Consider the following 27,409-nt stretch of genomic DNA (forward strand, 5'->3'; position numbering starts at 1 on the left):
AAGAAAGAAAAGAAAAAAGAAAAAAAAAGAAAAGAGAAAAGAAAAAAAAAAGAAAAGAAAGAACAAACTCAAAATAAATAAATAAATAAAATAACAAATTCTGTAGGTGTTAATTTTCTTGCAACTTAAGAACCTGGCTTCATTAATAATAATATTTTCTTATTTACACTTTTGATTTTCATCTAAACATTGCCGTATATTTTGCAATTCTAACTTATTACTTGTTTCAGAGCTTTATGTATACCTAGGTTATAGATGCTTGTGTTTATTCATATTATTAGAAGCTCCTTTTTAACTTAACTCTGTAACATTATGTAATTGCTAGTTAGCTATTAAGAGTGACTTGGGCCTTTGCTATTTTGTTTGCACATTACACATTTAATTTTAACTATAAATTAGTATCGGTACCAAGGGCTAACAAGAAATCAGAGTAATCATAAAAGAAATAAGGAACAGCTATTATCTAAAATATAATTTTTCTCCCCCCCCCCACTCTTTTTATTCAGTTTTCATAGAATTTCTTCCTACCTATATATATCACATGGATTAGGTTGGTCTTTAATGCAGCCATAGGAAAACATAAACATGGCGAAAGGGAAAGGGTGAATCCTATGTCCTTTCAATTTTTACTGAGCAGATTTATGAGAAGCTATTGAGTAAAACTGTTCTAAGCATTTCAGACTCAGGAAACAGAGGGCCGGAACCTGTTTCTGGTGATTTGAGTCACTGAAATGGGCCCCAGATCAAAGCTCTGAAGCCTAAATGTTCATCAATAACATTCATTACTCCTTTAAAGCCTCTTTCAAAGAGATCTGCATGTTGATTATATCATGGCAATGTGTGACCTGGGAGGAGGGGAATGAATATAACGTATTATAAGCCTGAAACAGGGAGGGGCTCCTGGGCAATCCAGAAATAAATTTTGATAGGAGAAAGGGAGAGAAGAACAGAGGCAGAACAAGAGAGCTATGACTGGCTGGAGCCCCCTTCTCAGTTTTACTTAAGACCCCTCTCCAAGAGTCCCATGTTATAGTGGCAGCACTGTGCATTCAAATCTGCCAAGCCAACAAGAAGCCTTTGAGGAAAAAAATGATTGTCCTGAATCCGATAAAGAGGAAGTAAAGTCAATTTCACTTTTTTTGTTAGAAGAATGAAAATGTTAATAGTCTTCTCTCCGCCCCCTTCACATTTCCCGTTTCCTGTGTTTTTAGTTTTAGTTTGGCTTGATTCACCTGTTGTTAACAGGAGGATGAACATTTTCCCCAAAGTTTCCATTTTAACTCTACTTCAGATCCATCAGTGCCACTTGCTTTCCTATTTGGATTGCAAAAGAAAAAGAAAAAAGGAAAATTTTCACTTATATTTAGAACTACCCTTTTTAAAGAGTAAAAATAAATACACATGTTTGTTTTTTTTTTAAGTCAAACCATACAGACAATGAAAAGCATAAAATGATAAGCCAACTATCCCCCCAATCTTGAACTTGGTTCCACTCCTTAGAGACAACCTCTTAGAAAGGATTTTAAAAACTGACCAAAGGTTTAGAATCCATTGTATTTCTTTTTTTTTTAATGGTTATTTATTTTGAGAAAAAAAAAAGAGAGAGGGAGAGAAAGCATGAATGTGAGGGGCAGAGAGAGTGGGAGAGAGAGAATCTCAAGCAGGCTCCATGCTGTCAGTGCAGAGCCTGATGCAGGGCTTGATCCCACAACCGTGAGATCATGACCTGAACCAAAATCAAGAGTCAGACACTTAACCAACTGGGCCATGCAAGTGCCCTGAAGAATCCACAGTATTTCCAAATCAATGCACAACATAACAGTGGAGTTGTTTCTCAACCAACATCTCCATAAGTGCAGCTTGGATATAAATTATCAACATGCCTCTTGTGTATCTGGGTTTGTTGACTAAAAAAAGGGGTCTCAAAGCCCTGCCAAGTCTTCTTTATGCTACTCAAAGCAGGAGGACTCCTTAATATCCTTGGGACAGAAGAACAAGAGTTAGACCAGAAGCCAGGGAACCTAACTGGCCTTTGCCCTCATCCTTAGCACCCACGTCATGGAAGTTACAGGCACTTAGGGCCACCCTCCAAAACGTTTTTCCCTTGCTCCAACCCCAAGACAGTGCTTATTCTTAAGTTCCCTCCTTCTCTTTCCCCTTAGGAAGAAGATAAGCCAACTCTCTATGTGTTCAATGCTGTGACCCAAGAGACAATGCCAATGATGGAGAACATCTCCCTTCTTAGTAAAAAAGTGTCTGATCTGAGAACACTGGTAGCTCTGAGATGTGGCTTTCCCGTGAGTGTCTTCTGTCTCCGGACCCCAAACGGAATGGAGATGTATGACTGCAACACCCTCAGGGACTACCAAACAGACATCGGTACTGCCCACTATATTTGATACTAACTACTGCTCAGTGCTAGGGTTCTTCGATACCAGATCTGCAACAAATGGAGGAATTGTTTCCAAACTAAAACTTCTGTAACCTCAGTGGGGATGTAAATTATCCATACACCTCTCTGGTAGCTGGGTCTGTAGACTAAGAAATAAGAAAGGTCTCATAGCCCTGCCAAGTCTTGTTCTCTTTTCTCAAAGTAGGATAACTTGTTAATATCCTCGGGATAGAAAAGCAAAACTCAGACCAATTCTCTTTCAAAATATATTTCAAGAATACATAGAAGGAAGTTCAAATACACATTCTTTTTCTCCTTTTTAACACGAATGGTAGCATGTGAGACTTGCAATCTTATTTTAAGATATTATCAGTTACGTTAATCTTTTAAACAGCATGAGGCAGATACTGTGCAAGCATTCAACCCTGATGTACAGATTAGTGAGCTGGCATTCATCCCTGATGGACACATTACAACCTTTATTTAAATATTGTACTTCCAGGTTGTGACTGCTGTAGCCATACACCATGAAGACAAAATCAAAGGACCATCAGATTGTTTTAACTCTATTGGAAAATGGTTCAAACCTTACAGAGATTCTTGCTTGAGGTGAATGAATCTTTGTGATAATTAGCAGAAGTTTAGGTAACGTTGTGTTGTCACATTTGTTGCAATGGAATTGGACTTCTCCCAATTTACAGTAGGGCTTTGTAAACATCATTGAATTAGGCAGTTTTGCTTTTTATAACTGCTAAATTTTCATTTATTGTTATTTCTCTTGACTCTTATATTTGCTAATTCTTTCATGGTACTTTAATTGAGGCTCTCAAAACTTTTGACATCATTTATCATCCTGTTTTTGACCAAAGGAAGTGATGTTCTGGGATTTGTCCTGAGAGTACCTCACAGTAAAGCACATGCCAGTCTGCATGCTTGCTAAGAGATCAGCCCTGCCCAGAAGATGGTGGAGGCTTATGTGAGTAAGGACACACAAGAGGCATTTGTCCCCAAGCAATTTATGATCTAGTTATTTAATGAAACATAAAAGGATACGTGAGAAAATTAGGGTGACTGCTCTTTAGGCCTATGGTACTCAGATTATGATATGACAGTTTACAGCTAGAAGAGAATTTAGAAATGGCTTGGTCTAACCTCCAATTTTTATAGATTTAAAGAAAGCAAAAATATTCCAAATGGTTAAATGATTTGCTCAGGATGTGTCAAGGATAAACCAGGCCTCCTAAAATGACCCCCTAGGAATGATGGTTCTCAAATGTCAGGTTCTAGGGGCTTGAGTATGACCAGAGTGGACTGCTTTGGCCACCATTAGAACACAGGCCATAGGAGGAGAGGCAAAGAAAGAAGAGCCTCAAAGAGAAGGGAGGAAAAGTCTTTGGGCTGCTTCATATCTTTCTGCAAAGCATCCCTAGTGTTCCTCAATAGCTAGTCCACCTTTTTAAACTAGAGGGTAAAGGAGTTATGATCAGCCTGTCTTCCAGGTTCTCCCCTTCCCAGTCAATGAGTCATCCCTGATGCTATCAAGAGTTGAAAATTGACCCCTTTCTAAAGACAGTGGAAAATCAGAAGGCTTCTGAGAAACAGTCAAGCTCATATTGAAAATCAAGGACTTCAGGGGTGCCTGGGTGGCTCAGCTGGTTAAGCATCCAACTCTTGATCTTGGGTCAGGTCATGATTTCGCCATTTGTGAGTTCAAGCCCTGCGTCGGGCTCTGTGCTGACAGCGCAAAGCCTGCTTGGAATTCTCTCTCCCTCTGTATCTGTCCCTACCCCACTTGTGTTCTCTCTCTCTCTCTCTGAAAATAAAGAAATAAACTTAAAAAAAAAATCAAGGACTTCAGTAGCTCATTTAGTCTGGAAATACTTACTAGCTCATATAGAGAGATGCAAAACTGCTTCTGCACTCCAAGCATTTATAATAAAGTGGTAGAAAGAAGGCATGCACATATATTTAGTTATAATCCAATAAGTCAGCTCAGTGTAGGCTGAAGGGCTCAAGGGAAGGCATTCTGGAGAATGCTGAGTGTGAGCACACAAAGATAATCATCTGAAATGAAGAAGGGAAGACATTCCAGGCTTCTGAGCCAAAAGAAAAACACAAGCCACAGGTTCACAAACATGGGTTTAATCCAGGGAAGATAAATATCAGGAGACTGTTCCAAAGAGTGGAGGAGCCTCGCTGAGACCAATAGGAAACACAACTGGGGTTAGATTGAGAAGGGTCTTAGGGGTGAGGCAACAGAGCTTCATATGTAAGCTTAATATGCTTGCCACCAGAGCCACATACATTCTGGAACAGAAATGTTTTAGCAGAAGTTTAATCTGGTAGCAAGCAGCATGAAATACAGATAGGAGTGAAGAGAGAAGCAAGGTGATATGCCAACAGGCTTTCTGAGAATCCCAGTATTAACCAATTCCACTAGCAACAGAAGAGATGAATCTGAGAAACCCAGGAAGTAGAGACAGGATGTCAGGCTGAATCATATTTAAGAAGAGGGAAGCACCAAGGCTCTGACACTAGGACGGTGGTGGTGAAATTTGGGAAAAGGAGCTTATGCTTTGGGTCCTGAACTTTAGATATAAAGAAACTCAGAGAGTATGGTTTATTTCCTAAAAGTTACTCTGCTAGTTGGTAGCAAAGTTGTAAGTACATGTGACATCGTCTAATTCTCCTCCACGACAAATATGGGGTGAGGGCTTAAGGATGGGTTGGGTTAGCAGATACTGCTGTAGGCGTCCTGCCCATGGGTCAGGGGCCAAGCCCTAGGAGACATGCTTTCCTAAGAGAGTAAGTACAGAAAGGAACATGTCAAGGGCCAAAGGCCAGTGGTCAGGACATGCTGAAGTCAGGGCAAGTAGACAGAAGAGGAGTCAGAAAAGGAGACATGCAAAGTTGTCAGAAGTGGGAGGGAACTGGGACTTTGCATTGTCACAGATGACAAGGAAGAGACTGTTTTCAGGATGCTGGTAAAAGGCCAAAGACAATGTCTGAGAAAAACTTTTTGATTTGGCTTAAAGGTCACTGGTGAGCTCAGAGCAGTTTTAATAAAGAGGATGGAGACAGAAAGATTTCAGGGATTAAAAAAAAGATAAGTAATTAGAGGATAAAGGATGTTTTTGGTGATAGAATATTTAATGATGAACTTATCAAGAATTTGCCAAAGCTAAACATTTCTCTAATATTTGTGATTTTGTGACTTGAGGCTTATTGGTACATCATATAGGTACAACACACACCCACACCCCCACACCCACACCCACCTTTTCTTGTATCAATGTGTATGGGACATTTATATGTTCATTTTAGCCTCATTTCTAGTTTTTATTTAATTTTTAAATATTTATTTTTTATTGAGAGAGAGAGAGAGTGCAAGCAGGAGAGGGGCAGAGAGAGGGAGACACAGAATCTGAAGCAGGATCCAGGCTCTGAGCTGTCAGCACAGAGCCCAATGCAGGGCTTGAACTCATGAACCACAAGATCATGACCTGAGCTGAAGTCAGATGCTTAACTGACTAAGCCACCCAGGCACCACGAGCCTCATTTCTAGTTCTTAAATCTCTATCCTGGCTTTTGCTTTCCTCTTGCTTATCTATGTGCTTGTTTGCTAGTTACTCTGTCTATAGTTTCTATATGCTCATAAACTGACATTAATCCTTTCTGGAACAACTCTGCCTTACAAATAAGTGAATGAAGGAATACCTTTCCTTTACAGAATGATGCCATTGGTATTTTTCACTATAAATGCCGTGTGGCATGTATTCGTGGCCAGAATGAGCACATTGTATCTCAGAGACTATTCCAGGAGCAGGGTCCTATCAGCTCAGACCCTGAAATCTCAGCTGGCTCAAAGGCCCTTCTACCAGCCCTTAGGCCCCTTGAAGACCTACATGTTATTTTAATTCATTTTATAAATGAGAAAAATGAGGCTCAAAGAAGTTAAGTGACCAGCTCAAGGTCATACTGCCAATAAATCATAATCACACACTCAGGATTGGGTTCTTTCCAACAATTTATACTGCCAACTTTTATTGGCACCTACTTTTATTCATGCTCTTTAATTTCTGATAAATGTGTTGTTTTGCTTCCCACTAGGGGAAACCCACACCAGAGAAATGATTTCCATATTCAGGAAGAAAAATCTCAGATCAGATAGGCAGATATTGACCTCAAAGTATGGATGAGGAATCCGGAAACTTGGGATACAGGGACCACATTGGGAGAAGTTGAAGACAATTCCCTAGAACAGGCACTGTTGCTCATACCTGCTTTCCTGAATGGCTTGGCATGGTGATGGGTTTGCAAGTAGAGAGTGAGCAGATCCAGGTTTTATAAACATATACAATTTTGGGGGCTCTTTGAAAAAAATTCAAAATTAAGAAGAGAGGATTAGAAAACTCATATAGTGAGAGGTCCTGAAGCTTAGGTCTCATTAGTTTTACTTCCATTTACAACATAGCATATTTCAAGTAAATTTCTATTTTTCCAACAGAATTCTTAAACTTATGAAGAAATTTAATATGTGACAAAAGAAGCATTACAAACCAACTGGGATGGAAGGATTATCCAATAAATGGTTAACTTGCTTAGAAGTTCTCTGGATTTTCAAAAGTCGTGCATTAAGAGAAAAACCATCCATTGTTACCTTTGTTCCTTCAGAAATGAGGACTGCTTCATTCCAAGGAACTAAAATTAATAGTTAAAACACCTGTAACAATTGTTCCCAGATAGGGAGTTAAAGGAGAATAAAATACAGGGCTCGACGGAGGTGCCCTACTGTCGATGAGGATTTAAATCATATAGCCTTCTCTGCAGTTTTCAGAATCGGGGTTCATCGACAGTGGACAGGATGATCAAGGAAGAGCTGAGATCCTAATGCTAGGCAACCACTTAGGAAAGGGCAGGTGGGCCAAGGAGAAGGAAGTTAGTCTCAAATAAGTCCTGCTGGTGGGATCCCTGGGATAGGTAGATAGATCAGTCTGCAACTACATTTAGGAAGGCAGAAGTTGACCTCAGGGTGACCCAGCAGGGGCCTGGTGGGCGAGCCATAGCATAGCATCAAGGTAGTGAGTGAATGAATAAATAAATAAATTACATAAGAGGTGACAAACCAGACAAGCTATTTGTTGACATCAGAGGCTCTGACAACACGTAACAGAAATCTAACCCCAGAGATTGGGGTTCAGAGTAAGAACTTCAGCTCCAGGCTCAGAGAATGGATGAACCTCAGTTCTAAAACCCAAAAGGTAGAGTAGGATACTGACATTCTTGTTCTGGGGCACAAGGTGGGGGCTTGGTCACGAGGAATAAAAAGGCAACTTGCTAGAACTAAGACAATATCTGAGCCAGATGAACAGAAATGCCAACTTCCCACCTGAGCTACTGGCTTAACATATTCCCTTTTACTAAAATTAAGGTTATTTCCTGGGCCTAGAGCTTGGCTGGCTCTTCAGATGGAAGCTGTGCGGCCTCAGCTGTAAAGGATCAAGGAGGCTGCGGTACAGTGTCAATCAGGCTTTTCAATGCTCATCTGTGGATAACAATGTTTTTTAAGACAGAGGGAGAGCAGGAGCTGGGGACAGGGGCAGAGAGGCAAAGGGAGAGAGAGAGAATCTCAAGCAGGCTCCAAACTCAGCACACAGTCTGATGCGGTTCTCGATCCCATGACCCTGGAATCATGACCTGAGCCAAAATCAAGAGTTGGACACTCAACTGACTGAGCCACCCAGGGGCCCCTATGGGTAATTTTTATAGTAAACTACAAACACAGCAAATCACTTAAGTCAGGAGATGAAATAAATGTACTTGGAACAGTGTTTAAAGTCCCTTGTTTTCAGTGCTACCCATAGGAGTCAAACCTTTAAATAAGAAAGTTTAAGTACAGCAAGAAGCTTCAGAGCAACTAAATCTATTGCATCAAGGATAATAAACACCTGCAAGTATTTATTATAAACTTACTATGTGTCTGGGCCTGAGGGTATGTATGGATAAGCCAAGTCACACATATTCCCAGTTCCTACTGCCAAGGCCATCATATTGATTCAAAGGCAGTCAGCCAATCTACAGATTGTCCAATGACATCAGCTCTCACAGCTGAGTCAATTAAATTCTTGTTTGGAGACAAAGATAACACAGAGGACAGGAATGTAGGCACAGAAGCCAGATTGCTAGGTACAACTCCTGATTCCACTACTTACTGGGTATGTAAAACCTGGGCAGTTTACTGAATCTCATAGTGCCTCAGTTTCCTTAGATGTCAAATGGAGAGAATAATACAACCCATACTTAGGATTGTTGTCAATGTTACATTCTCTTATTCACGTAAAGTACTTAGAATAATGGAGAGCATATAATAAGCATTCAATGAGTATTAGCTGTTCATATTCAATATATTATTATCATTAATTACTACTAGCCTTGTGAATTCCAATTGGGAAATATAGAGAGACAAAACCGGTTATCAGTGTGGGCAGAAAATTCACGGTGTCATGACGTAAGGTTGTGTCATGGCAAAGCAATGTTGCACGCATACCTCAGCTACAGCAGGACAAACTGTAAGAAGGCAGGGCAGCCTGTTAGCAGAGAAAGGGAGGAGACACAAAGAGCTAGAGGGCTTGAGAAAGAGAGAGAGATCCTGGAGCTCCTGGGAGTTGGGGAGTGGCCCATCTTGAGTACTTTTGTTCGCAACGTACAGCAGATCTGGCCCTTGACTCAGTACAATAAACCCCATTTTCCTGAGGGCCTCCTTGCAACCCCAAAGCATAACTAGAACAGAACCACAGACTGGATGAGACATAATGCTTGGGCTCAGAGAGTTCTCTGTCAGGGTTTATAAACTGGGAATTCCAAAGCAGAAATGTATTTTTAACAATAAAGACTTTCAACATACATTATGGTAGCCAGTTGAACAGTCCTTTTATCTATTTAGAGTGGTGAGCTAATGACATAATTAAGAAGGGCTTCCCGGAGGAGGTGATTCCAGGGTTGCATCATAAACTATTGGCAGGAGGGCGTGGGTAAGAAGTCACAAGAATTCAGACAGCAAAAGGAGAGACCCCAAGGCCAGAAACAGCCTATTGTGCACACTGAAGTGCAGGACAGCCTCCTGGGCTACAAAGGGCTAGGAGGGCAGCAGGTGGCCAAAATGGATTCGGGAAATAGGGTAGAATTTCCTTCAACAAATATTTACTGATCATCCACCATAAGCCAGGCACCACCAAGGAAAGTGAACATAGAGCTGCGAGCAACAGTGGCAAGATTCCTAGCGTCTTGAAGCTTGCGGTTCAGTGGGAAAGGCAAGCAGCACTGAGTAAACAGAAAAAGAGCAAATTTTAAATAGAAATGAGAACTTCTTAGTAAAAGGAAAACAGGATATGGGAATAGGGAGTCATGTGGTAGCATGGGTGGGGGGGGCAAGGCTATTAGATGGTTAGCTAGAAGAGGAGATGACAGTTGAGCAGAGACCTGAATAAAGGGATGAGGAGGCTGGTGGGAGCTTCCGGAGGTAGATTTAGGTGAAAGATCATCTAGGCCTGAAATAGGGTGGAGCCGGGAAAACAGAGGCAAGGAAATGGTTCTTAAACTTTTATGAGATAAACTTTTCAGGCCTTAGCTATTGTGCATGAGAAAAAGGGAAGGACAAAGAGTAACTCCTCAATGTCTAGCTGAGGGAGGTAACAAGGAAGACAGTGGTGCCACAAACTGAGACACAACGCAGGAGGAAGAGTAGGTTGAGGAAACATGAGTGGTCTTTCAGAACGATGGGTTTATAGTGCACTCTCTTAGATGCCTGTGTTCCCATTAGGGGGACTCTGGAGCTGAAGCAGAGGCCTGGTGTGGAGATTTGGACTTTGGAATGAACGCCATGTGGGTGGTCAGTGAAGCCAATAGCATCACTGAGATTGCCTTAGTCAGCCAATATTCAGTGAGCACTTATTAAGTGCCAGGCTATGTGGCAAGTCTTGAAGGAACTTTCTTTTTAGTGAGGACATGAAAAACAAAAAAGTCCAAACAAGAAAAATGATTTAAAGTACTGATGATAGGAGCTATGAAGAAGTTAAAATAAAGTCATAGGATAAAGACTAAAGGAGTTGGGGGGCAGGGGGCAGGGGGCAGTGGTGGCCAAGAGGGTCCTTTGTGAGGACATGATGCTTGAACTGAAAACTGAATAGGGACACTATCCTGTGAAAAGCTGGATGAAGACCCTTTGAAGCAAAAGAAATTACAAGTCTTCAGGTCTTGAGATGGGAGTAGACGTAGTGTGTCTGAAGGACAGGTGAAAGGTCAGAGTGGCTGGGACAGAGTGAGTGAGCCAGACAGGAAGGAGATTGGGTTTTATCCCGGGGGAATGTGTAGAGAAAGAAAAGAAGGCTGAGGAAAGAAGATTCCTAAAAAACATCAGCCTGAAGGACAAAGGGTATGTGGTGCTACCTAGCGTAGACCAGGAGAGAGGAGACTTGTGAGGAGCAAGTGACAAATTCTCCAGCAGCAGGATGCCTGGGTGGTTCAGTCAGTTGAGTGTGTGACTCTTGATTTCAGCTCAGGTCATGATCCCAGGATCTTGGGATCAGGCTGCATGCTGAATGTGGAGCCTGCTTAGGATTCTCTCTCTCTCTTCCTCTGCCCTTCTGCCCTACTTGCACTTCCTCTCTTTCCCCATTAAAAAAAAAAAAATTCTCCAGTGGCAATGAACACATTACTTTCATGTTCATAATACAGAATATCTATTTTGTGAAGGATAAAACGAAAGGATCATTCAACTCCACCCACAGCCCGCTTGTAAGCTAACGGCCCCAAAAGCCCATTAGTCCTGTCACAGTTTCTTCAGTTTCCTTTTCCAACATACTGGCTTCAGTTGACATGGTGATGTATAAATTTTTTTAATGTTTATTTATTTTTGAGAGAGAGAGAGAAAGAGTATAAGCAGGGGAGGGGCAGAGAGAAAGGGGGACACAGTATCCGAAGCAGGCTCCAGACTCGGAGCTGTCAGCACAGAGTCCAATGTAGGGCTAGAACTCACGAACCGTGAGATCATGACCTGAGCCAAAGATAGATGCTTAACCGATTGAGCCGTCCAGGCGCCCCTACATGGTGATGTATATGTCAGCACGGAATCAATGTCCACAGGACTATTTTAAGATAGGTGCAAAAAAGTATTGCAGCTTATATGCAATTGCTGTGCAGCTGGGAAAATGGAAGTGCACAGAAGTTAAATGGCTTTTCCAAGTGACTGCAGGCCTAAGCTAAAAATAGCATCCCTGTCTACTTAGTCCAAGGTTACTTTTCGATTTGCATCTAGCTTGTGCCTCTGTTGAAGGAAGCTATCCTTAGAAGTTTTATGGATTTCCAAACCACAGTGATAGACTGGGATGATTAACTGCCTCTCTTGATCCACAGGCACAACACTTCGTTTGGACGTCTGGGATGGATGGAAGGAATTTCTGATGGGTTGTCTTCTGGGACAAAAACTTAAAGTCCAACGCTATTTATCAAATGAAGGACCAGTACTCAAGTATGGAGATAAGACAAATGCTAAATTAAGTAATTTTTACTGAACTTCCATAGGACCTTGAGCCATCAATTCACTCTACAGCTGGAGTGCCGCACCATGCCAATTCCACTTAGCATGAATTAACCTGAAATCATTATTGAGATATTTGCTGGAAAAAGATAGCAGGGATGTCACCAAGGCCGACTGCCTTTGGTGATGGATTGCAATTCAGGTAGACTTTCCTCAGGAAACACTAACTATTTAAATAAGTGATGTCAGTTTGGTTTGGAAATCAGACTTTTAACAGCACTTTGAAAGCCCGTCAGAGTAAGTACCTTGCCACCCTCATATTCAATTATCCTAAAAAGCACTGATTGCTAACTGATTGGCTGCCTCTCCCTAAGCTCCCAAGGAATTTTTCAAACTGCTTTTAATACAAGCCTTCATACTTCTGCCATACATGAACACGTGTGACTGGGGCAGTGGATGGTAGGCTCAGAGAAGCAGGTGGTCATTTTAATGTATCTCTGCAGTCAGCAGCTTCTCATACATGTAAGTTGCATTACTCTTTAGGTTTTAATTCAATGGTATTTTAGGACAGGGACCCCTCCTGGTGATTCAGTCATGCTTTACAGAAGCCCACACACCCAGCAAGAGCTCTAAGGGCTCTAAGAAGTGACAGAATAGAAAACAGCTTCTGCGATTGTATATAATATTCAATATTCTGAATTAATTTCTATTTAGAGATAGTGATACTTCCTTTTTTTCATGTTCTAAATCCGAAGAAATGGCTGTATTGCATTGTTACTTTAATAGTGCATATTTACTGAGTACTTTCTAACAAGACACTGTGTTACATGTATTACCTAATTTTGTACTTAGAACAATTTTATGAGGTAGATACTCTTTTATCACCAATGTCACACAGCTAGCCAGGGCACAACTAGATACCGAATCCTAACGATTTAATTCTAATGCTCAGATGCTTAACCATTCCACTTGACTTAATCCTTAAGTAAAATCTGAGGAGGGTGAGCAGTGGGGGATGTGGCTGTGTGCCTGCTTTAGACCTGCCCCCAATGTACACCCATGTACATGGCTCAGCTGACCCAGCTGGGCCCACAGGCTCACTCAGTTCCAGGCCTTATCGGCTCTGGTGATGGGTTCCCAGACTGCAATCTCCCTGCCCACACTATCTGTAGTTCTCATCATGCTGAAACACACACACACACACACACACACACACACACACACACACACACAGGAACCGGATGGACAAAGGCACACAGGAGAGGAGGGGAAAAAGAGAAGAAAAAAAGACCTATCAGCTCAGAGAATATACATGATCAGGCTAAAAAGCTCCTTTTATTCTGTCACCCAATCAGCAATCATCTATTGAGCATATACCACACATGATCCTAGGAATATACCAATAAACAAGATAAGGTCCCTGCCTTCAACCTCACAATCCAGTAAAGGAAACAAAAAAACAAGTAACAGTGTGTGTTGGTGGTATAGTGGTGAGCATAGCTGCCTTCCAAGAAACAAGTCACCAGTTCCTGGAGAAGCAGAATTGCAAAATGATTAGGGACACAAACTCCAAGGCCCTTCTGCCTAGGTTCATAGCCCTACTCCCCAAGTGTTTAGTGTGTAAACTTGGGCAAGTTATACAGTCATCCTGTACTTGTTTCCTCCTTGAGGAAAAGGGAATAATAATTGCATCTGTCTCACAGAACTGTTTCAGAGATTGTGTGACTAAATCATCGGAATTTAGAGGGCTGGTTGGCACATGGAAAGCGGGACATAATTGCTACGTGCTGTTGCTGTCACTATTCAGTATGAAAGTGTCATGGCATGGATACAGTCATGATCCATGATATTGGACTGGGAATGTATACAGTGGGCAACTAACTAGACTTAGGGGATCAGGTAAAGCATCCTGAGAAAGGCAACTGAGGTCTGAAGGGCTGATACTTAGGCAAATGGAAGGGAGGAAAAAAAAAAAAAGATATTCCAAAATTGATGGAACCACATGAACAAAGTCCCAGGGGGCAAGAGAATAGCTTCAAAGAACTGAAACAAGTCCCACATGGTAGGTCATGAAGTGAGAGGGAGCTAGTGGCCAGAGGCTAGAAGGATAAGGAGAGGTCAGCTCTTGCAGGCACCTGTAGGAATGTGAAGGAACTTGGGCTTTATCTTTTAAGTGCTGGTGAGACATTGAAGGTAGAGAAAAGCCATGATGAGACCTGCATTTTAGAACATTGTTCTGGTTGCAGTGTGAGGAATAGAGGCAGGCAGGGGACAGGGAGATAGTCAAGAGGTAACAGTGGCCTGAACGAAGCTTATGACAGCAGAGGTGTGGCTAAGAAAACTCGACTGTGAAAAGATACATTTAGAAGATAGAATCAGTTAGTCTAGGTAACAATATGAAAGCAAAGGCCAGTTAGTCCATCCAAGAGGGACTCTTCTCCCCCAAATAAGAAAACTGATCACATTCAGAGATGCTGATTTGCACTAATGAATTTTGGGGAAAAAAAAAATGATGTGTGAACCAAAATGCCACTGTATTAAGGCATAACTCTAATTAGTTATAATCTAACTGTGGGTCCTGGAGACCCATATGTTCTGAGAAGGTCATCTCCTTGTACAGGAAAATTACACAGGAAGCCGCATACACATCAAAAGATGGGTGTGGTGAGCATGTAATCAGAGACAGGAGGATCAGTTGGTTTTGGATGTAGGTGGTTTTGGATGATGCCAGGCAAGCTTGCTTCCATCTCTACAATGGGGTCCGATAGCCCTGCCCAAGTATATCCTGGACAATACTTAGTGGACTCTGTCTAGGTTTGCCTCCCTAATTCTTATTTCTCTGAACAGCCCCCACCAGTCATTCGACTTATGCTTTATGGGGTATTGGAGGGATAGTAGGAAGGCCAGTGTGGCTCTAGGACAGTGACAGGGAAGGGGGTTGTGGAAAGTGGGGCAGGAGAGCGGGGCAGGGGCCTGATTGTAAGAGGCCTTGTAGGTCAAGGTGAGGAGTTAGGATTTCAATTGCAGTGGGATGCTATTGGAAAGTTCGGAACAGAGGATAAACTATCTCCCGTTTCGGGAATAAAAAGGTCACTGAGCGCTGTGTGAGGAAAAGCCCGTAGGGAAATACAAGGAGGTGGGAGACAGTTAGGAGACTATGGCACTGGTGCTGGTGGGAGTGCAATGTAGTGGTTTAGATCTGAATAGCAGTAGAGACTTTGAGAAGCCAGAAAATAAGGGCTGATGGTAGAAAAGACAAAACAAACATAGAAATCCATATTTCTAAAATGTGCTGGATTTCTTCCAGTACTTTCCCAATTAATATAAAGGTTACTGTTTTCACTGGGACTTTGAGTTTCATAAAAAAGAAAAACACTCCAAGGAGCCCACTTTGAATTATTTGCCTGTGCATAATGGGATAATCAATACAAGCAGGATCTGTGCAGTTTAAGCTGTATATTACCATACACCTTTCCTGAGAACATTCTATGTAAAAGTTAAGAAGAAATAAATATCTTAACTAGTATGTTTTATAACTACATTATCAGTTTGCTGACTTACTAAACACCCACTCCCACCTGTTTCATTCATTCAGGTACCAGAAAAAGGTAGCCCTGTTCATCGCCGCCTTCTATGGGTACATCGAGCTCACTGAATGGGCCCTGAAGCAAGGCATGCGGCCCGATGAGGCTGTCGGTGTTCACCCCTATCGAGCATGGTGCCATGAAGCCCTTCATGCAGATGTCTCTAAATGCCCCATTCATGCAGCTGCAGAAGCGGGCCAACTGTTGATTCTGAAGGCCTTTGTCAACTGCAGCGTGCTGTGCCTGGAATGTAAAAACGCAGCGGGGCAAATCCCCCTGACCATCGCATTTAAACACAAGCATAAAGACTGTGTATTGTATTTATTGAGCAAAATGTGGTCCACGGTTTCTTTTCCGAAAATATCAGTTCCCATGAGGATTTATATTAAAATAAAACAATGGGTCCTCAAAGCTCAGAGTCACAACCTTAATAAAAGCCAGCTTTGCGGCGCAAGGGTCCTTGGGGCAAAAGTTGGAGACACTGTGATGGTGGATGGTTTCACCACACCACAAATGACCTCCAAGGGCTGGCATAAGGCTCAGAACAAGGACTCACAAAGCACTGTGGGTAAGCTACCACCTCTCAAGGAAGAAACTGCAAGCAAGAAACCTGTCAATCCTTTGGCAATTTCACAGCAGATCACAAGACGACAAACCTTGAAATTACCTCCACCGGTAGATGCAAATACGTTCTTTAAATTACAAAGACAGCAACAACAAAATCAGAAAAAAATTACTGCTGCAGCTAAGAAAAAAGAAAAGTTCATAAAAAATACATATCTCCCCCAAATCCCCCTCCCTCCAGTTTCAAGAGTGGGCTATTCACACCCATCTTTTTACTATGCAACACCCAGTGCTGACTTTTTACTCAAATCATCCTTTGCGTGCTTCTCAGAGCACAGTGGTAAGACTCCAAGGGAGAACGCCATCTACTGCTTAGCCGTGGCCAGGTAACGTTTTCTCTTTAAATACATAAGGAGAAACCTTTAATAGGGCCGCTCTAGGGCAGGAAGTGGTCCATGAAGCCCTACCATGCCATATAATGTAATACAGGTTGTACGAATGCATCAGTATCCAGCTTCAAGGACCTCATCTTAGCCTTGTGTCTAGGACAAAATGAACTGATTTTACTGGCCAATCCAATCTGTGTAGTATTTTACTCCTCAGGCTTTCAGAAAGAAAAGAGACAGTAGAAAGAGTTGTATCAAATAACAAAGTCTGGGGCACCTGGGTGGCTCCGTTGGTTGAGTGTCCAACTCTTAATTTTGTCTCAGGTCATGATCCCAGGGAGTGAGCCCTGCATTGGGCTCTGCCCTGAGCATGGAGCCTCCTTGAGTTTCTCTCTCTCTCTCTCTCTCTCTGTCTCTCTGTCTCTCTCTTCTTCCCTCTATCCCATCCCCCACTCACATGTTCTTTCTCTCTAAAAATAAAATAAAAATAACAAGTCCCTTTGACTCTTTTTTTTAACTAATAAGAAATTGTTAATAATTAAAGGGAGAAGGGAGAGACTTGAAATGTGGGAGAGACACATCAAAAGTGTCATGGAAGACTGGACGGTAATGAAAGTGGAAGGAAAGAAAGGAACAAGTGAATGACAGACTGAACCATAAAGACTTCAGCTAACTTACTGGGCAAGATATATTGGTTGGGAAAGATCTATATTGGACAGGGTGATAGAGTTGACATTAATATTTAAGGTCAGCTTAAAAAGTAATCCATTGTCACATTTAAAGACAAAAACCAGTGTATCAGGAGTGGACTTTTCAGGCACATTCATTTCATAAGATAAAATTTGACATATTGGTCATCAGATTTCACTGAAAACACAACTCTGATCAAATCTCAGGTCCCATCCATTACTTATGTGGTTTTTTTGCGTTCTAATATTACAGTAGAATATAGATTTATGAGTGGCTTTCCCCCTTACTCAATATAATGAAAAGGAAAGAAAAAAAAACAAAGCTAGATTGTTTCAGTTTCCTTTCAGTATTTGTCTTTATTTCCACTCTACCTTATTTCAGCTAAGCTGTTGCCACCTAGTGGTCAGAGTAATTGGGCTATAAAACCGGCAAAATTTGGAACAGCACAATGAAACTAACTGCTTAACAACTTTAATTTTCATAATTCGTGAGCTATCTCTGATTAGAATGTATAAGAGATAACCTAAAATTCTAGAAAAATACCGAAGAAAATGATTAATTGAAAACATTGGGGTGCCTGGGTGGCTCAGTTGGGTAAGCATCAGACTCTTGATTTCGGCTTGGGTCATGAACTCGTGATTGGTGAGCTCAAGCCCCACATTGGGCTCTTTGCTGACAGTGAGGAATCTGCTTGGGATTCTCTCTCCTTCTCTCTCTGCTCTTCCCCTGTGCATGCATGTGCGCAAGAACGCTCTCTCTCTCTCAAATAAACATTAAAAAATTATATAGTTATCTTAAAATCATGCTGTAAACATAAGAAAGGAAGCACTGATTAGTTTCATCAATAGATGTACATTAGAAATCAAAAGATGCACTTTTAAAACATTCTTAAGTGCTTATTACGTCCCAGTGAAGTGCTAGGCAGAATGCAAACATGCAAAGGTAAAGCAAGGAGTTAATCCAGAACATTAATGATGAATGAGGCAAACTTGGATGGAGTTCAAATATTTGAAATACTAAGGTAATTTTATACAAGATTGCTTCTGATAGAATTGGTGGAAGCCCTTTAAATTTCAAGAACTTTGCCAGACAAAAAGGGTGGTGGTAAAGAAAAGGAGCCAGTTACAGGTGCCAACATGGTCAAGGGCACTGCTTTATGAAAGGGTAAGAGAGAAATTTAGTTTTCAAAGAAGTCAGCAGATCTGCAAAAGGCATTTTAGGGGACAGGGAGAAACCGGCTGAAGATGAAACTAGCAAGGTAGACTGCACCTGCATGGAGAAGCGTCTTGGGTGCCCAAGTGGAGAGTGTGCTTCTTGTTAGGAAGTAGGTAGGAAGATCACGGAAGTTCTTTTTTTTTTTTTTTTTTTTTTTTTAATCAGACAAGTCACGTAATCAGTTTGTGTTTATTCTGGAAGATGTATCTGGTGGAGATGTGTGTTAGAGTCACTGGGAAGAAGTCTTATTGAAGCTGTGGAAGGCCTACAGTAGAGTTAGGAGGCTTCAATAAAGGAAGCAAAGAATGATAAAGACCTGGACTAGAGCAGAAATAGTAGGGAAGAGGAGAAAAGCCAAATATGACAGATATTTCTGAGGAACAATCTGCAAACTTTGATTGCTAATTAGATGTAGAAGTAGAGAGAGAAGGAGGAATTGAGTTTTATTTCTGGAGTTAAAGATGGTGAGGAGATAGCAAAGTCACTGTGTTATTAGAGCAAGGATACTGAAGGGGGCAGGTTTAGAAAGAAGATAAAAGACATGGAAATTGGAAGTGTCAGTGAGGATTTAGGAGTCATGGATATGTGAGTTGAAGCAATTAGTAAATAAGGCCTCCCAGGATGAGGGTGGAGAGAGACAGGAAGACAAAAAGGACAGAACCTCAGAGGACCCCTCTAAAGTAAATCACATTTGGGACGCCTGGGTGGCTCAGTTGGTTAAGCATCTGACTCTTGGTTTCAGCTCAGGTCACGATCTCATGTTTTTGTGGGTTCAAGCCCTGTGTCCAGCTCCATGCTGAGGTGTGGAGCCTGCTTAGGATTTTCTGTCTCCCTCTCTTGCTGCCCCTCCCCCACTTGCACTATGTCTGTCTTTCTCAAAATAGATAAGTAAACTTAAAAAAAAATAAAGTAAATCACATTTATACCCTACAAAGTAGGAATAATGATATTCAAATCTACAAGTCCTTATTAGCATATAGTCAGGGAATAGCTACTATAAAACATTAAATTTCACTGCATTTCAGTTAAAGCCTATTTAATATCATTTTTTTGAATTAAAAACATTTTTTTTTTTAAATTTTAGAGAGAGTGTACAAGCAGGGGAGAGAGGCAGAGGGAGAGAGAGAGAATCTTAAGCAGACTGCACACTCAGGGCGGAGCCTGATACAGGACTGAACCCTTGACACTGAGATCATGACCTGAGCCAAAATCAAGAGTCTGACACTTAACTGACTGAGCCCACCCAGGCTCTCCAAGGCTATTTAATATCTTATCAATGAAAAATAACATGTTTCTGTTGTGGAGGAAAAGGAAGAGAAGGGAGACACCAGAGAATATATCATCTATATAAGGATGCCTGGGGATACAGAAAAAGGTTCAAGCTAGAGAATTCTGTATGACATTGAGTGGTTTTCTGATTCTAGGTGAGAGTGCTAAATTTCTAGTATTGCTTGGGAAAATAACACTTCCACTGCTTCACAAGGAACCAGTTTCAGAAAGATTCCAACTTTCTATTTTATAACCTATCTGTGTGAGAAGATAAACTAGCCACAGTTACAAAATGAACCTTAAGATTTCTATCAATTCAGCAACAAACAGGGACAAGATTGGACTTCCTTACAATTTTTTTTTGTCTTGTTTTCTTGCAGTGCCTTTAAAGAGAAACGATGGCTTCAGCAGTTAGGAATAGCAAGAGTTCTAGCCAAAAAGAGCATTTCTAACCTGACCACACAAGGAGGCCTGACAGCATGTGAAAATCCTCCAGAAATTGTGCTTTGAAGAGTCATGACAACCTCAGTTTGGGCAAAGACCTGATCAAACAGAATCTTCGGTTCTAATGTTAACATTTCAAGTAATTAATGCTATAAGTTCTAATAATAGTTCTAATGCTACACAATTATCAACAGGATATTTAATATCTAACATCAGGTTTTCTTGAATTCCATCACTGGCAGTGAACATTCCAGGCATGTGTTTTGCATAGTTTGAGAAAGAATCTATAAGAAATGGAAGGTAGTAGTCGCCTTACAGAGTAGGAAAACGGGAAGGATGGGAACCAAGAATGGGGGTGAGAACTTTTACAGTTTCTCTTTTTTTGTTTTCCTGGGTTTATTTTTAATGCTTTCTTTTTTTTTAAACCATATTAATGTAGAACATAATAAAAATAAATTCATTTTAAAAGTAGGACGGTTACAAATCATCCTCCTACAAAAGTCAAGTTCTGGTCTTAGATATCTTTTGAACTTCTGCTAAAATATCGCTTTCCATTAATTTTTTAAAATTGATACACACAGTGAATTGCACCAAATCTTAAACATAAGATTCTATGGCTCTGACAAATATATACATCAATATAACCAATACCCCAGTCAAGATGCAAATACTTCCATTTCCCCAGAAAGTCTCTCCAAGCTCCTATAACTAAGTCCATCCTAATCCCCTATAGGCATCCACTTCTCTGATTTCTGTATCCATGCATAAAGTTTTCTAGTCAAAGAAATCATACGATTGGTCACTTCTGTTTGCTTTTGTTGCTCTGTGTAATATTTATGCTGTTGCATGTATCAATAGCATATTCTTTTCTCTCTCTCTCTGTAGTGATATTCTTTTTCATTCTGGGTATTGGTAACTTTTGCTTTCTCTACTTTTCTTTTTGTCATAAATAGTCTTGCTGATGACTTATTGTTATTAAACGTAAATGGTTTTTATCAATTTTAATAGTTTAGTTTTTACAGTGAACTATTACTTTTCATTCTTTCTATTGTATATTTGTGTTCTAATTTGTTTCTTTTTTTTTTTTTTTACAGTTTTTACTTCTCTGATTAAAATTTTCATCTTTCATCCAATGTTTTGGACATATTATTCATAGTTATTTTGGAGTCCAGGTCTAATAACTCCAATATCTCTACTTCCTTCATTCAGATCTTTCTTTGACTTTTCTTTATTACCTAGTATATTCCATTGTATGGATACACCATAATTTATCTGTTCAGCTGTATGTGTATTTGGGTTGCCTATAGTTCTGTGTTATTATGAATAAAACTACTATGAATATTATTGTAAAGGTCTTTTCCTGGACATAAGCTTTCATTTTTCTTGGGCAAATACCTAGGAGTGGAATTATTGGATAATATATTGGATAAATGTATATTTAACATTATAAGAAATTGCATAACAGTTTTCCAAAGTGGTTTTATGATTTTATACTCCCATTAACAATGTACAAATGTTCTGATTGTTTCACATACTTGTCAAAATTTGGTGTCATCAGTGTTTTTGATTTTGTTATTCTAGTGGATTTGAAATGACATTTCATTATGGTATTAATTTACATTTCTTCGATGACTAATGATACTGCAGGCTTTTTCATGTGCTTATTGGTCATTTGTATATCTTTTGTGAAGTATCAACTCAAGAGTTTTGCCCATCCGAAATATTGGGTTGTCTTTTAATTATTAGTTTATTGGAGATTTTTACATACTCATGATACAAATTCTCTGTATGATACAAATACATACAGATATATGTATCGCAAATATTTTTTCACAGGCTGTGGCTCACTTTTTCATTTTATTAATGGTGCCTTTTGATGAATGAAAGTTTTTAACTTTGATGAAGTACAATTTATCATTTTTTTTCTTTTATGGTTAACGTCTTCCAGTTTCTCTTTAAGAATCCTCTGCCTATCTCAAAGTTGTGAAGATATTCTCGTATGTTTTCTTCTAGAGGTTTCATAGTTTTAGTTTTTACGTTAGGTCTATAGTCCATCTTGAATTATGTTTGTGTGTGTAATATGACGTGAGCGTCAGGATTCATTTTTTCCCCCTGTTTATCAAATTGCTGTAGCACCAGTTGTTGAAAAAACCATCTTTTCTCTCATTGAATTACCTTGGTATCTTTGTCAAATATCAGTTTACAATACTTATGGATCTATTTCCAGACTCTCTATTTTGTTCCATTGATCTACTTACTTATAATTATACTATACCACACTGTCTTAATTACTATAGTTTTATAGTGGGCTTTGAAATCAGGTAGTATGACTATTCCAGCTTTGTTCTTCTTTTTCCAAGTTTGTTTTGGCTTTTCTTAGTCCTTTCATTTCCATATAGATATTTTTTTATTTTTTTAACATTTATTTATTAAAATAAATGTCTCTAAAGAGATACAGAGCAAGAAAGAGCATGAGTGGGGAAGGGGCGGGGAATGGGGGGGGGGACACAGAATTGGAAGCAGGCTCCAGGCTCTGAGCTGTCAGCACAGAGCCCAACATGGGGCTCAAACCCACAGACTGCAAGATCATGACCTGAGCCGAAGTTGGACGCTCAACTGACTGAGCCACCCATGTGCCCCTTTCCATATAGATTTTTAAATAAACTTGTCATTCTCTATAAAAAAAACCTGTTGGGATTTTGATAGGGCACAAGTGATATCTTAATAATATCGAATCTTGCAACCCATGATGTATTTCTCTATCCATGGTATATGTCACCATTTATTTATATCTTCCTCTATTTCTTTCATCATTTTTTTTTTAGTTTTTGGTGTAAAACTCTTGTTAAAATTTTCTTTTTAAATTTTTAATGTTTTTATTTATTTTTGAGACAGAGAGAGACAGATCATGAGCAGGGGAGGGGCAGAGAGAGAGGGAGACACAGAATCCGAAGCAGTCTCCAGGCTCTGAGCTGTCAGCACAGAGCCTGACGTGGGGCTCGAACTCACAGACTGTGAGATCATGACCTGAGCTGAAGTCAGACGCTTAACTGACTGAGCCACCCAGGCGCCCCCCCTAAAGTTCATTTTTAAAAAATACCTTTAATTTTCAAGTTAGATATTTGGAGTTGGGCCACATAGAAGATTAATGTAAAAGAAAATACAAAGATGATGCCAAATAGATATAAGGCAGCATGTGTATAGGTGCTAGTTCATTGTAGAGACAAGAAGGGATAGATAGTAACTGGAAGAGGACCCAGGTTCTGGGGCACTGGTAACATTATATTTCTTGACCTGGGTAACTAGGTGTGTTCAATATGAGAAAATTCAACAAAAAGTATTTTTTATCTTTTCCATTTTATGTACCTATTTTATAATCCAATTGAAAAGGTGAACTAAAATAATTTTTAAAAAATCAAAGGAACTAATTCATGCATTTTGCGCCAGATTCAGACCCATGAGAGGGCAATCCATGTGAGTGATGAGTATGACCAGGCTCTTATCCTCTTGACAGTATGTATGCTGAACCGAACTGCAATTCCTTGCAGAGGATGATAATATTTTACATAACATTGAAACACAGCCAAGGAAATTCTGGTGCAAAGATTCTGGGGCTGGGATGCCTGAGAAGGAAAAAGTAATGTGGGGATATCTCAAGGAAAAGGAAAGTGGATGAGGTGGAGGGAAATAGAAAAATAAGGAAAGCATGCGAGAGGACAATTGATATGAAGCCTTTTTCCCTGCCAAAATCAAATGAAAAAATACTGAGTATACTTTCTTCACTTTAGCCCCAGAAGTAAAATGGCACGAAGTGACGTTAAGACCTTACGTACTTACAATGTAATACAATTGTAAAGCATTAGTATTAGCATGTATAGGCATACCCTGGGACACTTAGCCTGAATCTTATTGGAATCAGAGTTAATCAGTTAATCAGTAGAAGTTGCTACCTTCTCTGTGGGGTTCCAAATCATTTTGTTCAAACCTCAAGTATTAGCTCATCATACTCATATTGACTTCACCTAATTGTCCCCCTCACTTTATTGTCATCGTGTAGAGGGAAAGACATTGTTTTGTTCACCTCCAAACTGCCAAGGCATAGCATATGCTTGCACCTTTGAGTAATTGCTCAACAAACATTTGTTGCATCAAATGAATGGATTTTAGGAAGACTATGCACACAGAATTCTCAAAGATTTGGGCACATAAGATCTTCTATAAAATAGAAATGCTCCAGTTTGCAAATCTTTCAGTTGTTTAACATTAATTTATTGTTTAATTTGATCATTAAAATAAATTTCTTGGGGTTCCTGGGTAGCTCAGTTGGTTAAGTGTCCAACTCTTGATTTTGGCTCAGGTCACAGTCTCACTGTTCGTGAGTTTGTGCCCTGCACTGGGCTCTGTGCTGATGGTGCAGAGCCTGCATGGGATTCTGTCTCCCTCTCTCTCTGCCCCTCCCCAGCTTGCTTTCCATCGCTCTCTCTCAAAATAAATAAATATTTAAAAATCAATTCCTTAATGTGAACTTATTAATTCATTTAAGCATGATAACAGCCCTGTATGGCACAGAAGGGCAATCATCATTAAAACACCCGTGGAGATGACACTAAAGCAAAGGAGACAATCAAGTGAAGTCAATACAGTATAATGGGGCACCTGGGTGGTTCAGTCGGTTGAGCGTCTGACTCTTGATTTTGGCTCAAGTCAGGATTCCGGAGTTGTGGGATTGAGCCCCAGCTTGTGGAATCACGCCCTATGTTGGGCTTTGTGCTGAGCATGGAGCCTGACTAAACTCCTCTCTCTCCCTCTTCCTCTGCCCCTCCACTGTTTGCATGCACACTCTCTTGCTCTCTTTCTCTCTCAAAAAAAAAAAAAAAAAAAAAATCAAGAGGCTAAGTTTATAACATTTAAAAACAACTTGTTGGAGGCCTTATAGGAAGTGTGAAAGCCAGATCTGGAATCTAGACTTCAGATTTTTCATTCAGGTAATTTCCTCTAAACTATGATATGACATTTAGTAATAAAACATTGCTCTGGGGGTACCTGGGTGGCTCAGTTGGTTGAGCGTCCGACTTCAGCTCAAGTCACGATCTCACAGTTCGTGAGTTCCAGCCCCATGTCAGGCTCTGTACTAACAGCACAGGACCTGGAGCCTGATTCTGATTCTGTGTCTCCCTCTCTCTCTGCCCCTCCCCTGCTCATGCTCTGTTGCTCCTGTCTCAAAAATAAATAAACATCAGGGGCGCCTGGGTGGCGCAGTCGGTTAAGCGTCCGACTTCAGCCAGGTCACGATCTCGCGGTCCGTGAGTTCGAGCCCCCGCGTCAGGCTCTGGGCTGAAGGCTCAGAGCCTGGAGCCTGTTTCTGATTCTGTGTCTCCCTCTCTCTCTGCCCCTCCCCCGTTCATGCTCTGTCTCTCTCTGTCCCAAAAATAAATAAACGTTGAAAAAAAAATTTAAAAAAAAAAAATAAAAAAAAAAAATAAATAAATAAACATTTACAAAATTTTTTTAAAAAACAAACAAAAAAAAACGTTGCTCTGTAAATTATCCCAGAGAGTTCTAACTCCCAGGCTGTTTCCCCCCAGCTATAACTTGGCTTCTTGACCACTTTCTTTGGCCACTCCATTCTGTTACTTCTATTCACCACCTTCACCCCCGCCACCCGCTTTTTTAGTCCCTGAGATCACAGGGAAGAAAGGCTATATCATATTGGCATAGTATTATATCTACTTGTAGATTCATTTAGGCATTTCTTATTCCCCATGGATGTATGATTCTTGAAGTATCTCCTTTGTGCCAGCTGAAACTGGTTCTTACTGCAATGATCCCCTCATTAACCCATGGATTCACTACAATCTTTGACATGTGTCCATTATATATTTGTCAAAAAATCATGATTTTACGTTTTTCTGAAAACTATTCTTAAATAATAGACATTTTCTCAATTAGGAATAAAAGCTTCTTCAGGAAACGATGCTATTTTTGCTGATCTCCAACTTACAGTCTAAGAAAATATTGTGCTCTCTCTGCAAATGCTGCTTCAAGACCTAACTGACAAATTTAAAGATGTTCCTTTCTGTGCCCCTCCTTTCTGTGGAGGAAACAAACAATTTCAACGTGAAGGACAAGGTACACACAGCAAACAGAGCTAAAACAACTTCCAATTTTCATTTCTGCCCAGGAGCTAGTATAGAGAGAATTATCTCAACCCCTACATATAACAATAGATATGAAATCTCTCTCTACTCCCTCTTCTCTTTCCCCCCACCAACTTCCCCACCAAGGGGGGGTGAGATTTGGAAAGTCCTGTTCCTATCAATTGGCAATTCCATAGTCTCCGATATTTGAACCACAGCAGGTGAGAAGAAAAAGCTGGGAAAAGACCCAAATTTTCACACTGTCTCAACACATAAAGATAAAAATATTGTTCTGAACTCTGCAAGCATCAGTCATTGTTGTCATCATCATCTTTTTTTTTTTTTTTTACTGTTTATTTATTTATTTATTTATTTATTTATTTATTTATTTATTTTTGAGAGACAAAGAGAAAGAGCACACAAGCAGGGGAGGGACAGAGAGAGAAGGAGACAGAATCCCTAAAGCAGGCTCCTCGCGCTGTCAGCACAGAGCCCAATGCTGGGGTCAAACCCACACACCGTGAGATCCTGACCCAAACCAAAAACGAGAGTCAGAGGCTTCAACCAACTGACCCACCCAGGCACCCCTTGTCATCATCATCTTTATCTTAATTCATAATCACTCATAGAAATTGTTACAAACCTTCAGGTTTCAGCCTGCTATGTAGAATGATGGGCTTTGGAGCAGGTCGTCAAGGGATTTGACCCTCTCCTTCCAGCTGTGTCTCTGGCTTATTATGTGATCTTTGGAGCTTTGATTCGTCATCTGTAAAAACGAGGTCATAGCTCTTGAGCGAATTAAATAAGATCAATCAAATAAGATAACATATACAAAAACTCTGTGCAAACTAATAGCTCTATAAAAGTTAGTTTCAGTCGCTTGACCTTTCTCTGTTTCCTTATCCCTCATGGGAACAATAATGGTACCTACCTCATAGAATTCTTCTCAACTCTAAATAAGTAAATACATGTAAGAACATTTCCTGATACAGTGCTTAATACATGTTAGCTATTGATATTATTCATGTAGGCTCCACATGGGGGCGTGCCGGATTTTAAACGTCGTTTCATCTTCCACGGAGCATGGCACCGCGCATCCACCAGGCTACGTCTTTTCAAAACGATTTGCTAGCGGAAGAATCTTCCAACCCCAGAATACACCACCGGCGGGCGTTCGAGTGTAGGACTCAGGC

General features: G+C 40.4%; 1 protein-coding gene and 1 long non-coding RNA gene across 2 annotated transcripts in view; one reads left to right on the plus strand and one right to left on the minus strand.

Annotated features, from left to right (window-relative positions):
- ANKUB1 (ankyrin repeat and ubiquitin domain containing 1) overlaps positions 1-21,499 on the plus strand; it is a 30,948-nt gene extending 9,449 nt beyond the window's left edge. Inside the window, exons 3-6 of the mRNA XM_045503306.1 lie at positions 2,163-2,379; positions 11,804-11,918; positions 15,523-16,461; positions 20,016-21,499. Of these exons, the coding sequence (XP_045359262.1) occupies positions 2,163-2,379; positions 11,804-11,918; positions 15,523-16,461; positions 20,016-20,145 (1,401 nt within the window). The 3' untranslated portion in view covers positions 20,146-21,499. The remainder of the gene's footprint in view (positions 1-2,162; positions 2,380-11,803; positions 11,919-15,522; positions 16,462-20,015) is intronic.
- LOC123611412 lies at positions 970-27,404 on the minus strand. The gene is made up of 3 exons (XR_006718655.1): positions 27,148-27,404; positions 26,860-26,982; positions 970-1,314 (listed from the first exon to the last, which is right to left on the minus strand). It is a non-coding gene; the product is annotated as an uncharacterized LOC123611412 (long non-coding RNA).
- Between the last annotated feature and the right edge of the window lie 5 nt (positions 27,405-27,409).

The sequence above is a fragment of the Leopardus geoffroyi genome, chromosome C2, assembly GCF_018350155.1.
Source record: "Leopardus geoffroyi isolate Oge1 chromosome C2, O.geoffroyi_Oge1_pat1.0, whole genome shotgun sequence".
In the NCBI taxonomy this organism is placed as follows: Eukaryota; Metazoa; Chordata; class Mammalia; order Carnivora; family Felidae; genus Leopardus; species Leopardus geoffroyi.